This window comes from Triticum urartu, chromosome 2 (genome assembly GCF_003073215.2).
Source record: "Triticum urartu cultivar G1812 chromosome 2, Tu2.1, whole genome shotgun sequence".
Classification (NCBI taxonomy): domain Eukaryota; kingdom Viridiplantae; phylum Streptophyta; class Magnoliopsida; order Poales; family Poaceae; genus Triticum; species Triticum urartu.
The window spans coordinates 688,146,084-688,160,977 of NC_053023.1; the positions used below are offsets into that span (position 1 = coordinate 688,146,084).

At 46.2% G+C, this 14,894-nt stretch overlaps 1 protein-coding gene across 1 annotated transcript; it reads left to right on the forward strand.

Annotated features, from left to right (window-relative positions):
- The first annotated feature begins 12,459 nt into the window (after nucleotides 1-12,459).
- On the forward strand, nucleotides 12,460-14,512 carry LOC125534112 (uncharacterized acetyltransferase At3g50280-like). Its single transcript, XM_048697409.1, has one exon. The coding sequence runs from the start codon at nucleotides 12,636-12,638 to the stop codon at nucleotides 14,043-14,045; it is 1,410 nt and encodes a 469-aa protein (XP_048553366.1). The 5' UTR covers nucleotides 12,460-12,635; the 3' UTR covers nucleotides 14,046-14,512.
- The last annotated feature ends 382 nt before the right edge of the window (nucleotides 14,513-14,894 follow it).

Below are 14,894 nucleotides of genomic sequence, written 5' to 3' on the forward strand. Positions count from 1 at the left end.
GAGAACGCTAAGCTAAAGGGGCAACTTGAGAGAGGCCTTGCGATTTGCATACAAGGTAAGAAGAACCTCAACGACCTCTTGATCAACCAAAAGGGAGTTGTGTCCAAGGAAGGGTTGTGTACGTGCCCGAGTCCAAGAACAAGAAGAAGAATGACAAGACCAAACGACCTCCTCCTCTCATGCAAACTTTTGTGAAGGAGGGATAGAGTGCTTCCAAGGAGAAGAAGAACAATGCGAAGGGTGGCGCTGTCAAAAAGGGCAATGCTACTCCTCCCATCAAAGCCGGTGACTTTAATCCTTCTTATATGTTATGTCGTGCTAGTGATGGGCATGTCTATGCCAAATTTGTTGGTTCCCCTCATGAGTACATTGAATGGTCTATTTGGGTTCCAAAGACCCTTGTTACTAACATCAAAGGACCCATTACAAAATGGGTACCTAAAACCAAGCATTGATCTCTTGTAGGTGTTTGCTTCCGGTGAGGGATCATGGTTGCTCGATAGCGGAGCTACAAATCATATGACCGGAAGCAAGGACTTGGTGGTGGATGTGCAGAAGATTCCATCTATGCCCACCAATGTCGAGTGGGGTGACGCCTCATCTTCTAAGGTATTGGGACTTGGCAAGGTGGTCATCTCTCATGATCTCACGATCGAGAAGGTCATGCTTGTTGAGTCCCTTGCATACAATTTACTTTCCGTTCGTCAACTTGCAATCATGGGCTTTTCCACTTTCTTTGATATCGATACAGTGGCCCTCTTGTGGAGCAAGACTCTTAAAGTAGCCTTTGTTGGGCATGTCAAGAACGGTCTATATGTGATTAACTTTTCGGAGCGACCCACTAAGACCGCGACATGCCTAATGGCTAAAGTTGATGTGGGATGGCTTTGGCATCGCCGTCTAGCCCATGTCAATATGAGATCTTTGCAAAGTCTTCTCAAGGGGGCCATGTCCGTGGACTAACGAATGTTAGTTTTGCTAAAGATCGTGCTTGCAGTGCTTGTATCGAAGGAAAGCTACATGAGAAGGCTCACCCTCCCATGACTATCATTTACTCAAAGAGGCCTTTGGAACTCCTTCACTTGGATCTCTTTGGGCCTCCATCCTTCGATAGTCTTGGGGGTAGGAAGTATTGCTTGGTGATTGTGGATGACTACTCAAGATACACTTGGGTGTATTTCTTCAAGAGGAAGAGCGAGACCCAATAAACCGTCATTGACTTTGCAAATGAAGCACAACGTCAACACAATGCAAAGATCTTGACAATAAGAAGTGACAACGGCACCGAGTTCAAGAACTACACCTTGGATGAGTTTCTTAGTGATGAGGGGATCAAGCATCAATATTCCGCACCTTACACCCCTCAACAAAACGGTGCTGCAGAGAGGAAGAACCGGACGTTGATGGATGCGGCAAGGACCATGATGGCGGAGTTCAAGTCTCCATACAAATTTTGGGCCGAAGCCATCAACACCACGTGTCATGCATCCAATCGGCTCTACCTCCGCAAGGGCTTGAACAAGACTCCATATGAGATACTCACCGGTAACAAGCCCAACCTCAAGTACTTTTGGGTGTTCGAGTGTAAGTGTTTCATTCTCAATAAAGGTGTTCGGTTGTCTAAATTTGAGGCTAGAGCTTATGAGGGCATATTTGTTGGTTATGCTACAAACTCTCATGCTTACCATGTCCTCAATAAATCCATGGGACTTATTGAGGAGACGTGTAACGTGGAGTTTGATGAGAATAACGGCTCCCAAGTGGAGCAAAGTGGCACTTGTGATGTAGGTGATGAAATTCCTCCTCAAGCCATAAGAAGAATGGGTGTTGGCTTTATCCTACCCATTGAGGAACCCCTTGTGGCCGAAGGAGAAGGACAATGCTCCACTCAAGTGGAGCCATCACCAACCCAAGGCCCACACGCTTCCGAAGAACAACATGAAGGCCCTCATCTTCAAGAACATGACCAAGGGCAAGATCATGCTCAAGACGGTGTTGACACATCAAGTGATGCCCAAGGTCAAGTTCTCTCCTCCGAGCAAGTTCAAGAACAAGAACAAGCTCAAGACGATGCTCAAGATGATCAAGTGACCACTCCTCGTCTCACCCCCGAGGAGGAATTGGAGCGTCGTGCCGCCAAGGTTGCTTCCAAGCTCTCTACCAAGGATCATCTCATGACGAATGTGCTTGGAAGCTTAAGAAAGGGGGTAAGCACTCATAGACAATTAGCAAACTATTGTCAGCATCTCGTGTTTGTTTCTTGTGTCGAACCCCACAAGGTCTATGAGGCGCTCGAATATCCGGATTGGCTCAATGCCATGCATGAAGAACTCAACAACTTCGAGCGCAACAAAGTGTGGAGATTGGTGCCAAGACCGACGGGAAACCACAATGTCATTGGAACCAAGTGGATATTTAAGAACAAGCAAGATGCCCATGGGATTATCGTTCGCAACAAGGCTCGTTTGGTAGCACAAGGCTACTCCCAAGTCGAGGGTATCGACTACGGTGAAACATTTGCTCCCGTTGCTCGTCTTGAATCCATTCGTATGTTGATTGCATATGCTTCTCATCATAACTTTAAGTTACAACAAATGGATGTGAAGAGTGCTTTTCTTAATGGTCCCATTAATGAATTGGTTTATGTCAAGCAACCCCCCGGGTTCGAGGATCCCTACTTTCCCGATCATGTGTATCAACTCGATAAGGCACTCTATGGCCTTAAACAAGCCCCACGTGCGTGGTATGATCACCTTACTGAGTTGTTACAAGACCGTGGTTTTGAAGTTGGGCTAATCGACCCCACTCTTTTTACTAAGAAGGTCAAAGGGGAGTTGTTTGTGTGCCAATTATATGTTGATGATATTATCTTTGGTTCCCCTAACAAAGCTTTCAATGAGGAATTTGCCGCTCTCATGACCTCAAAGTTCGAGATGTCTTCCATGGGAGAGTTGAAGTTCTTTCTAGGGTTCGGAGTGAAGCAAAGAAGAGAAGGAACCTTCATCAACCAAGCCAAATACACTCAATACATTCTCAAGAGATTCAAGCTAAGTGACATCAAGCCGGCTTCCACTCCAATGCCCACCAAGTGCCAACTTGACATAGATCCCAATGGTAAAGTGGTGGATCAAAAGGTATATCATTCCATGATTGGATCCTTGCTTTACCTTTGTGCATCTAGACCAGATATCATGTTGAGTGTGGGAATTTGTGCACGGTTTCAAGCCGCACCTAAGGAAAGTCACTATGTGGCGGTCAAATGAATCTTTCGATATTTGGCTCATACTCCAAACTTTGGCTTATGGTACCCAAGAGGAGCAAACTTCAAGCTTGTAGGGTATTCGGATTCCGATTGGGCGGCAGACAAAGTGGATAGGAAGTCCACTTCCGGAGGGTGCCAATTCCTTGGTTGCTCTTTGGTAAGTTGGTCTTCCAAAAAGCAAAGTTGTGTGTGTCTCTCGTCCACCGAAGCGGAGTATGTGGCGGCCGGTAGTTGTTGTGCACAACTCTTATGGATGAGGCAAACTTTAAAGGATTACGGTGTCATTTGTGACAAAGTGCCTCTTTGGTGTGACAATGAAAGTGCCATCAAGATCTCTCTCAACCCGGTGCAACACTTCAAGACGAAGCATATTGAGATCCGGTATCACTTCATCCGGGATCACATTAAGCGAGGAGAGATCGAGCTCAACTATGTCAACACTCATGATAACCTTGCAGATATTTTCACAAAGCCCTTGGATGAAGCAAGATTTCGCGAGTTAAGGCATGAGCTAAATATCATTGATTCGAGCAATGTTGCTTGAACCCTTGCACACCACACCATACTCAACTTGTTGTCTTGTTTAGATGTAGGCATGGACATAGGGGGAGTGTTGTTCTCTCAATGAACTTTCCTTCCCCCCCCCCATTATGCATAAATTGATCAAGTCTTTCACATTAGCCATGTTTGATGGTACTTGTGCTTCAAAGACGAGTTTTGGTCATGGTCCCAAGGATAATTCTTCGCTGTGCCATACCAATTGACTCATACATAGGGGGCTACGGCCTCCGATCCCCTTGTTAGTGATTGTGCCTTGTGTTAGTTTTTCTTGTTCGTGCCTCAGTTTGCTTTCCTAGGCGCTAGGTGTTGGGGTCTCCAAGGGTGTTTCTTTTTCTTTTTCTTTTGTTTTTCTTGGAGACCCACCTTTTTCCCCGTGCCTTCTCTATCCCAAGCTTTCCCTTCCTCAAGCCTTCTAGTCTCATTGCACACTCTTGACCTTGGCTTTGGTGATGGTCTCCGGGCGGTACAACCGGGGTCATAGGCGGTTCAACCGCTGGTGCTCTCCAGGTGGTCTCCCAACGGTAGCTGAGTGGTTCCACCGCTCAACCGCTGGGGTGCCCGTCTGACCGGTTCTACCGGTTGGTTATGGCGTTACTACCGCTGCCTCTTGGCGATGGAAGTACCGCCCGTAACCACTGGCTCATACCAGGCAGCGGTACAATCGCTCCCTTGAGCGGTACAACCGCTGCGTGGCTTTGGGTCTATATATACCCCTCGGGGTTGGTAGGGGATTTCTTTTCTTCCTTCCCCAGCCCTTCCCATCTTGTGCCCTAGCCGCCGGCCGCCATTGCCTCTGCCCTAGAGTGCTTCTCGCGCTTCAGATCCGTGGGGTCTCCGTGGATCCTCTCCTAGGAGGCCTCCTCCTTCCCGATCTCTTCCCATGGATGCCGGTAATGCCCCTTGTCCTTCGTTCTTCGTTCTAGGGTTTGTTCCCTTTGTTCTAGGGCATGAATTGACATTCCGCGTTTATTGATTAAACTATTGGGTGGAAGAGATCACTTTTTGCCTCCTGCTTAGATTGCACGTCTTTGAAAGTAGAATATGGCTAGTATGATTCATATTTCATGGTTCAATCTAGTCTCTACCCGTAGTACCACTGTCCAGCGGTTCTACCGCCTCTGCGGGCGGTACAACCGCTGGAGCGGTACTACCGGTAGGAGAACCGGTTCAACCGGGTTATCTACACCATGTAGCCCTGTTTCATTTTCTAAAGTTTGTGCAATTTATCTTTTCTTCTTTGTGTGTGCAATCCTCTCATCTTTGCTGGGTCTCTTGTGTTCTCCTTGTGCGTGTGTTCAGGTGGCTCTAGTTCTCGCTCTGCTCCTCGCAAGACCAAGAAGAGGGCATGACGGACCTTGCGTCCGGTTGTGTCTGATGACGAAGAAGAGGTTGTGATTCCCACCAAGCCCACTCGCCTTGAAAAGTCTGCCACTGCAAAGCAACGTGTGGTACTGCCGTTGCATCGCTGGAAAGCCAAGGATTGGGAAGCCTACCGCTCGAAGAATCCTTATGAGGTTCCCATTGCTCCTCGTTGGACCACCGTTTAGTTCCGGAATGAGATGCAAGTACGAATTTTACATGAACTCTTTGAGCACAACAAGAACAGGTATGCCAAGCAGTGGACCATCGATCTTGACCATTGGAGGAGCAACTTGGAGTATTTTGGTGAGGCATTGGCTCTCTGCGAGGAATTTGATCTTGTCAAGCTCATGTCAGTCAACTGTGACTTTGATGTTCAACTCGTCCATCAGTTCTATGCCACGGTTCACTTTGGAGAAGATGACGCACGCACTCTCACTTTCATGTGTCGTGATGAGCTCTTTCAAGTTCCCTGGAGGGCTTTCTGCAATGCTATTGGGTATGATGATGCCGGTCTGGAAGGAAGGGGTGGCATTCGTCCTCATGACCATCCTGAGTCCATGCCTAAGGAGAAGCTTGCCCCTCTATACATTCGGGGCCATGGGATTATTGGAGAATCCAAGGATTTGGAGAACGTCTATGACATCATGCACCGAGTGTTTCGTAATGTGCTCTTGCCCAAGGTGGGCAGCCAAGATGAGATTCATGGCTATCTGGTTGACTTGATGGTTGCTATGAAGACCATGGTGGGGACTGGTGCAACGTTTGATGTGTCAAATTGGCTGTGGCATGAAATGTACAACATGGTCATCTACCGTAAGGTCCCAATCTACGCCACGTTTGTCATGTGCTTTCTGAACTCTGTGTGGGCTGTTCGTCGTCCTAGAGAGCTCCTCACCTCTCCAGACAATCTCACTGTTCATGAGGTCCAGCTTCTTAAGAAGTAGAAGCACGCCAAGCCCTGCTTCCCTGCCAATGCTCCTGAGGATGTCTATGCCACTTCTGACGATGAGGACTTTGAGATGGAGCCAGGGGCCAAGCCCTCTTGGGTGGCCAAGCTCACTGCCAAGGTGAAGAAGACCTTTTGTCTCCAGGCTGACATCCAGAAGAAGATGTATGAGGCACATGTCAATGAGAAGCTTGCACGGCGTCGCCAAATTGCAATGATGAAGCACCTCAATATGCCGTTTCAGAGTGGCTCTGAGAAGAGCATCACCCCAGAGGAGCATTGGATTTCAACCCACAGCACCTGGTCTGATGATGAGGCTCCTCCCCAACCATCCACCTCTTTTGCTGCTGCTGACAATGCCATGGAGGAATCCGATCCCGACAACGATGACGACTCTGCTGATGAGGATCCAGATGCGACCGAGGAGTCGGAGGAGGACTACTGAGCTTTGGGATGCTAGCTTCGCTCTTTTCCTTTTTGGTGTCTTGATGCCAAAGGGGGAGAGGGTTCTATAGGTCTCGGGATTTGCAGGGGTTGGGTTTCTCGTTTCCTCGTGTTTCTCTTTAGTGTTGAACTTTGTTCATGGTTTCTTGCTGTGTGTGAGACTTGCTACTCCTTTTATTGCTATCAGTTCGTCGGTTATTATGGTTATTTTATTATTGTTATTATTGCTATCTATCTGTTATGTTGTCTCTTATATTATGTGCTTAGAGTGGTGAGTCTATAAAATCTAGGGGGAGTCTATCCCTGAAAGTGTGCCCATGCTTTCTAATAGCGTGTTCTTATTGGGGCACACATCTAGGGGGAGTTCTGTCTAAATTTCATAGACTTCTCTCTTGCAAATCATGTTGTTGTCATCATCCAACAAAAAGGGGGGATTGAAAGGGCATTCCCTACTTTATGTTTTGGATGATGATGACAACCCTTTGTTGGTCTAATCCTGTGCTAAATATTTCAGGTTCTTGACACTTAGGCTCACATCGGAAAGCTATTCTCTCTTGTAGGAAAAGATCGAAGACGGAGTCCCCTTTGCTTTTTATCTCTTTGGTCGTAGGGAACCAGTACTATCAAGAGGGAATCCTCATTAGAAAGAACTGGGGGAATGTTTTCACGTACACCTTCATCACCCCTCCTTTGTCTTCCTCAGGTGTGAGAGAGAGAGAGAGAGTTTTCCTTGTCTCTTCCCCTATCTATTCCTGCTCACTGTTTCTGCCCAGCGGTTGTACCGCTCTCTGGAGCGGTTGTACTGCTGGGTCTTGTCGCTCACCAGCTTTGCTCCAGCGGTTGTACCGCTGCCTCCGGGCGGTGGTGCCGCCACCATTCTCTGCAAAAGCTGGGGCAGTGGTTCCGTCCATGCACCGCTCAAGTACCGCTCGCGCTTCTGTTTTGATGCGGTTCTTGGGCGGTAGTGGCCCGGTTGGTCCGGTCGTTCCTCGATGACCGGTACCACCGGTGGTCCGAGCGGTTCTTCCGCTCAGAACTTATCCGCCCAAGAGCTCAAGGCCATGCGGTTGTTCCGGCCAGGCACCGCCCAAGTACCGGTCAAGCTCCTGTTTTGATGCGGTGGTTGTGCGGTGGCTAGGCGGTTAGTTTGATTATTTTTATTAGCCGGTACTACCGCCCGCAGGTCCGGTTGTACCGCTTGGTAGGGTTCTGCAGATACACCGTGAGTCCCGGTTGTACCGGGACGAGGACCGGCTGTATCGCTGCAGTGCAGAATAACGCAGTAACGGTTGGAATCTAGGGTTGCTATATAAGGGAGCTTCTCCCACCTACCACTCTCACCTTTGACCTCTCTCACTCCACCATTAATGCACTTCAAGCTCTCTTGCCCGATCTCTCTCTCTAGCCACTCAAACTTGTTGATTTGCTAGGGATTGAAGGAGGAGACCTAGATCTACACTTCCACCAAAGGATATTTGCTTCCCCCATACTTTCTTGTGTGGATTTTGTTACTCTTGGGTGTTTGAGCACCCTAGACGGTTGAGGTCACCTTGGAGCCATATTCCATTGTGGTGAAGCTTCGGGGTTTCGTTGGGAGCCTCCAATTAAGTTGTGGAGAGAGCCCCAACCTTGTTTGTAAAGGTTCGGTCGCCGCCTTCAAGGGCACCAATAGTGGAATCACGGCATCTCGCATTGTGTGAGGACGTGAGGAGAATACGGTGGCCCTAGTGGCTTCTTGGGGAGCATTATGCCTCCACACCGCTCCAACGGAGACGTACTTCCTCTCAAAGGGAAGGAACTTCGGCAACACATCCTCATCTCCACCGTCTTCACTCTTGGTTATCCCGTGCCTTTACTTTTGCAAGCTTATTTGTATCATATCACTTGCTTGCGTGTGTTCCTATCCTTGTTGCATCATATAGGTTGCTCACCTAGTTGCATATCTAGACAACCTACTTTGATGCAAAATTTAAATTGTTAAAGAAAAGCTAAAAATTGTTTGTTGCCTATTCACCCCCCCCCCCTCTAGTCAACCATATCGATCCTTTCACCCCCTGTTGTCATCATTTAATTATTTTGAAGTAGTCATCATCTAAATATTTGTTTGTAAATTTGTTTCATCATTTTAAACACAAATCCAACTGTGGGTGGGTGGGTGGGGGGTTGTACTTCCCATTTTTTTATCATCGCTATGCTGAGTGCAGCACTGCACTCAATTTTGAAACATTTAATGGAAAACATATTGTATTTGGTTTGGTGCTATCGTTCTATGTAATTGTTTACAAAGACGTGATGTTGGATAATGTGAAAACTTATTGCTGGCAACTTGTGAAACTTCAAATTGCAGGCAGGAGGCCACAAAATAATTGTTGGTCCTAGACATGCATTGTGCAAGAAGACAAGACAACATGATATAGATATGATTATGCATCAAATATTATATCTACAACATGTTGATTGCTTTTCCATCTTTGGAGTGATATTGTTGTCTTAGGACTTTCATATGAATCTCTGATTCTTCTTCCCGGTTTATGCTTGGAGTCAGGTCATGCAAGTTCATCCAACCGTTCACGTACAACTACGTGTTGCATTGCAATTTGCATGTAACCTTGCTTCAACAGAGGAGAATTGGGTGATGGACTTGCTATCAGCCTGGTTATGAACTACTATGTCTATTCCTAAATAGATATCATATTAGAAAGCATGCACTCTAAATTTGCCTCATGCAATAAAAAGAGTATTCATATTGTTTTCTTGAGTAAAGAAGGTATTCAAATTGTTTGGGTGAAATGTACGTGAAAGGAATATTGATTTATGAACAATGATATTTCAAATTATGTGTGCCAAGAATTAGGTACTATATACACTTCGTGTGAATTTTCAAATTTTCAAAACGGTTAACCTATTTGTTATTTTTATGGAAGGTTATCCTATATATAATTACATGTGTTAGCCGAGACGTGCAACGCAAGCTTACTGGTGTGACAAAAGTTTGTGGAATTGAAACAAGTTCATCGGTTTGAAAAAGGTTAAGAATTTAACAAAAAGTTCACAAATTTGAAAAAAAATCGCAAAATAAAAAAAGTTCACAAATTTGATAAAAGTTTGTGAAATTCAAAAAAGTTCATCGACTTGAAAAAAGGTTAAAGGATTTTTAAAAAGTTAAAAATTTGAAAAAAAATCATGAAAATCGATAAAAGTTTGCGATATTGAAAATATTCATTCATATGAAAAATGTTCAAAAATTGAAAAAATGTTCATGAATTTAAGAAAATGAAAAAAGAACATGGAAAAATAAGAAGAAATAAAGAAAAATAAACCGAAGACAAAAAAAGGCAAAAAGAAAAACAAACTGATAAGGTGCACAACAAGAGAATAAAAGAAGAAGACAAGGTCAACAAGTGCGATGTCCTATTTGGTTACTGCGGTTTGAGATAAACCTAGAGGTTGAGTGCTCGATACGGAAGTGGATCCTCTAGCATCAAGAAGAGAAGTCACCTAAGCTACAATTTCCTAACTTTCCTCCTTCACATTCATATGATTAAGGCTAAAATGACTTGAATTAATTTGCAAATTATAAATATATTGTATACATTTACAAAAAATACATACAAACAAAATTATGATGCAATAAAATAAAATTTAAATTTATTTACATGAACAGTAACCACACACATAACCTGCTACAGTAGATAAATACATTATTCGCTACAGTGCTTCTGACTTTCCTTCTTTGTTTTGCACTAGATTGCACTGTAGCTTAGGTGACTTTCCTCCTTAATGTTAGAGGATTCACTTCCGTTCGATACTGCCTCACCCACTTGTTTTTTGAAGCTTAAAAAATAATAAAATAAAAAATGGGCCAGGCCCAGGATGGAGGGGGGACGTGCGCCAGTTTGTCTGATGGGCTGGCGGATCTACCATGTACATCTACGTACAGCTCATCAGCTCGTACGCGTCACATACGGAGGTGTGTATATGTTATGGTCAAATGACCATGCTACCCTTATACGGTTTGTGGAGGGGGAGGAGGGGTGTATCGAAGCATTGCTCGGGCTACACAGTGACTACCTGTTCATCATCTATGTGCTTGACGTCTGCACTGAGCCCCTCACCGTCAATTATCTGTTTGGCATGGTGTCCAACTTCCGACGGATCGATACCTTTCGTACCAATGTGAGGGGGCAGGTAGCCTCCTTCGAAGATGGAGGTGGTCACCATTTTTGTTTTGTGCCAATAATGACGTCGAGGATGCTTCCTCTCACGCTGAATGTTCCCGGTTCCCAAGGCCCAACTTTTGCATCTTCATATTGACAAGTTCCTCGAGTACGGCTTCATCAACTTTAACCTAGAAATATACCTTAATCTGTTTATCTTAGCTTGTTGGTACGTTGCTTGCCAGTAGTTTGCTCAACACCATGTTCTTTTCCTGTTTTCTTTTCTTTGTTTGTTGATGCTTATTGTAATCTTGGATGGTTGATGGCTTTGCTAATTCAAAATTGCTCAACACACGTCTGCCTCGTTTTCTTTTTCATAGGTTTTTGTTTCCCTCGCGAGATCGGCTGGTGGTGCCAGCGATGACGTGTTGGAACAATCTCTCTCCGGTATCTTCCTACCTCGATGATGTTCGATCGACATCGATGAAGGGAAGATCTATTAGTTCCCTTCACATCTTGGTAGTTGTTGTGTCTTCAAAGATAACTTCTTTTTGAGAAGATCAAGGAAAGCTCTTGGTTGGCTATTGGTGTGACAACTTTGACACATTCTTTTGTGTTGTTCTGTCCTTGGTCCAGTTTCTCCAACCTTTTTGGACTGGCGTGATGGATTGCAACCTCGTATTGCGTGGGGTGACCGATGCTGCTTTAGCGATATATAGATCCCGTCTCAAGGAGCAAGTGATTATTGTTGTCTTCAAGGACCAGTACAGGAAGAGTGTTTGCATGTGTCTTTCTTTTACCGTTGGTTTAGTGCAATTCCTAATCTTTGACGGACGATGTACTCACTCTGCCCTTGAAAGAGTGTACTTCCAACTTTGTTGGAGGGTCAAACTATCTTAGAGCATCTCCAACAGGCCCAAAAAGAGCTCCGCGCACTAAATTTTTGTTTTTTTGGGCGCCGCACAGCTCCAGCAGATGCTGTAGCGCTAAAAGTTTTTAGGCGCGCGCTGAAAAACGCTATCGCATGCAGCATATTTTGGGCTCCGGATTGCGCGCGCTTCACAATTTGCACTGTGTGCTTTTTGTGAGCGCGTTTTTGGACGTCTGCAAAAGCGATGTTGGTCCCGGCGCATTAAAAGTGCTAAAGTGGTGCGCTATAACTTTTATTGGGTGCCAAATTTTTGTGCAGCCGTTGGAGATGCTCTTAAAGTGTGACCGAGTTTGCGCAAAAATATGTCAAGGCTTGTGAAAACAAATAGGTACATATTTTATCATGAAATCTAATGCTACTAATTTGATGGCATAGATGTTGGTCTATTATTGTATAAATACGGTCAAACATAAAAAAGTTTAACTTTCCAACAAAGTTGGAAGTACACCCTTTCAAGGACGGGGGGAGTACAATCGAAGGTAGAAGAAGCTAATATAATTTTGAGTATAATTTTAAATTTTACTAGTTGTCGTGTTGTGTCCAGTTATCTATCTATTATAATGACTTTATTTTTCTTAGTATTAATAAGATCTTATATGCTCTTTAATGTAATTTTATTCTTTACCCGTTGTTCTAAGTTCAGTTGTCTCTCCATTATACTGGCATCAAAGATGTCCAAGGTGTGTTCATTTAAAAAATTAATCTAAGATGCTTTTTGATGTTTTTATTAAAAAAATATCAAAATCAGGCTAGGCTCGAGCCTTTTCTCAGGCTGCTTGCGCGGGTGATAAGATACTAAAATGAATCTGACAGCTCCATCACTACGCACTAACAGAATAATCTGAAGCAAGATAGCGTACGGAGCTAACACTAACAGACGAAATGCAGACGCAGGTATGCAGCGCTCCCATCCAACCTTAAGCACATTTGCTCGATCACTACGCACTAGCAGACTAAACTGAAGCAAGATCGATGGGCGACGTAAGGATCGTGTCCCGGCGCATGGTCCGGCCGGAACCAATCACCTCGGGTCCGCCGGAGACCATCCACCTGACGCCATGGGATCTCCGGGTGATCACCGTGGACAACATCCAGAAGGGCATCCTCCTGCCCAAGCCTCCAGCCACCGGAGGACGGGGAAACGATGCCGCCGCCATGGTCGAACGGCTCGAGTTGTCCTTCGCGCGCGCTCTGGGGCGCTTCTACCCCTACGCCGGCCGCCTCGCCGTCGCGCCGGGGAGCAAAGACGACGCGGAGGGCGAGAGCATGGCCATCTCGCTCCGCTGCAGCGGCGAGGGCGCCGAGTTCGTCCACGCCGTGGCGCCCGGCGTCGCCGTCGCGGACATCACCGTCCCGCTCTGCATCCCGAGGGTGGTCTGGTCCTTCTTCCCTCTCGACAGGTTGCTCGGCGTGGACGCCATCGCGGACTCTCGTCCGGTCCTGGCCGCGCAGGTCACCGAGCTCACCGACGGTTTATTCGTCGCCATGTCGGCCAACCACGGCGTCGCCGACGGGACGACCTTCTGGCACTTCTTCAACACCTGGTCGGAGATCAGTCGCCTGAGCGACGGCGACGCTGGCTGCGAGATCTCCTCGCCGTTGCCGGTGCACCGGAGGTGGTTCCTGGACGGCTGCCCCGTCCCGATCCCTCTGCCCTTCGGCAAGCTCGAGGACATCATCGGCCAGCGTGTAGATACGTACCCGCCGGTGGAGGAATGCTTTCTCCATTTCTCGGCGGAGAGCGTGAGGAAGCTCAAGGCAAAGGCGAACGCCGAGATGGCCGGTGCGGCAGCCACGGACACCGCCATCTCCTCGCTGCAGGCCCTGCTCGCGCACCTGTGGCGTGCGGTGTGCCGGGCCAGGAGGCTCGCGCCGGACCAGAAGACAGTGTACCATCTCCTGGCCGGATGCCGCGGCCGCGTGGACGGCATACCGGCGTCCTACGCGGGTAATGCGGTGGAGCACGCCACCGCGATTTCCCCCGCCGGCGAGATCCTCGAGAGGGGCCTGGGCTGGGCGGCGTGGCTACTAAACAGGGCCGTGGCGTCGTTCGACGAGGCCAGTGCGAGGGAGAGGCTCGCGTCCTGGCCCCGGAACCCAGGCTTCATGCGCATGTCGGAGGTCGTGACTGCCCCGCACCCGCACACAACGGTGGCGACAGGGAGCTCGCCGCGGTTCGACGTGTACGGCAACGACTTCGGGTGGGGCAGCCCCGTGGCCGTGCGCAGCGGCTCGGGGAACAAGGTGGATGGAAAGGTGACCGTGTACGAGGGCACAGGCGGCGGAGGGAGCATTGCCCTGGAGGTTTGTCTGTCACCGGAGGCGTTCCCCAGGCTCCTCGCCGACGAGGAGTTCATGGACATGGTGGGCATGGCTGATTAATAATTGTGCCGCTTTCTTAATTAAGTACTCTGTTTGAATAAGACGCCTTGTCGCTCGTCAGCTTGATGGGACACACTGTGTCTTTTCTTTTCTCTATACTTTTTCCTTTTTTCTGTTTGGCTTGTCTTTGCAAAAATAATAATGGGAAAATTCCAAAAAAAAAACTTGAATTTATAGGTCAAAGCTAAATCAAACCATGAACTCTCAAACCCTGAAATCAGCACATCAAATTCTCTAATCCTGGTCTATTTTGAACCTTAAGAGAATTTAGCTGGTATTCGCTGAATTGGGCCGGCCCATTAGTATAGTTGCTCACGCTGCTCTTGTTTATCTTTGTTTTTCTTTGTTTTTTCTTTGGTTTTTCATCAATTTCTTCTGTTTTTTCATTATATTTTGTTTTTTCTTTCTTCGTTATACTTTTTTTTGATTTTCTTCATATGGTTTTTTTTCCGCTTCTATTTTGTTTCTTTACCAGTAACTGGTTTTCTTTTTTATACAAGTATAATTATTCTCAGTATGTAATGTACATTTTTAGCGCAGACATGAAATAATTTTTTGATACACTTTTGACATTTTTCAAATACATTATGTATATTTTTTGGAATACATGTTTTCAATACTTTGTTTGAATACACGGTAATATTTTTCCAAATACATGTTTTACATTTTCTTAACGACAGTAGACATTTTATAAACTACGTGAACAGTTCTTTACATTGTTACAAATTTTTAAAATTGTATGCACATTTTTTTAATTGTATACACTTTTTTCAAACACATGTCACATATAGTCTTTTAAAGGTATGACACATTTCCTACATCAAGCAAACATTGTTTTTTCATTGGATA

Excerpts from the sequence above, each read along its gene's own strand:
- LOC125534112 (XM_048697409.1), top strand. The coding sequence starts at position 12,636 with ATGGGCGACGTAAGGATCGTGTCCCGGCGCATGGTCCGGCCGGAACCA.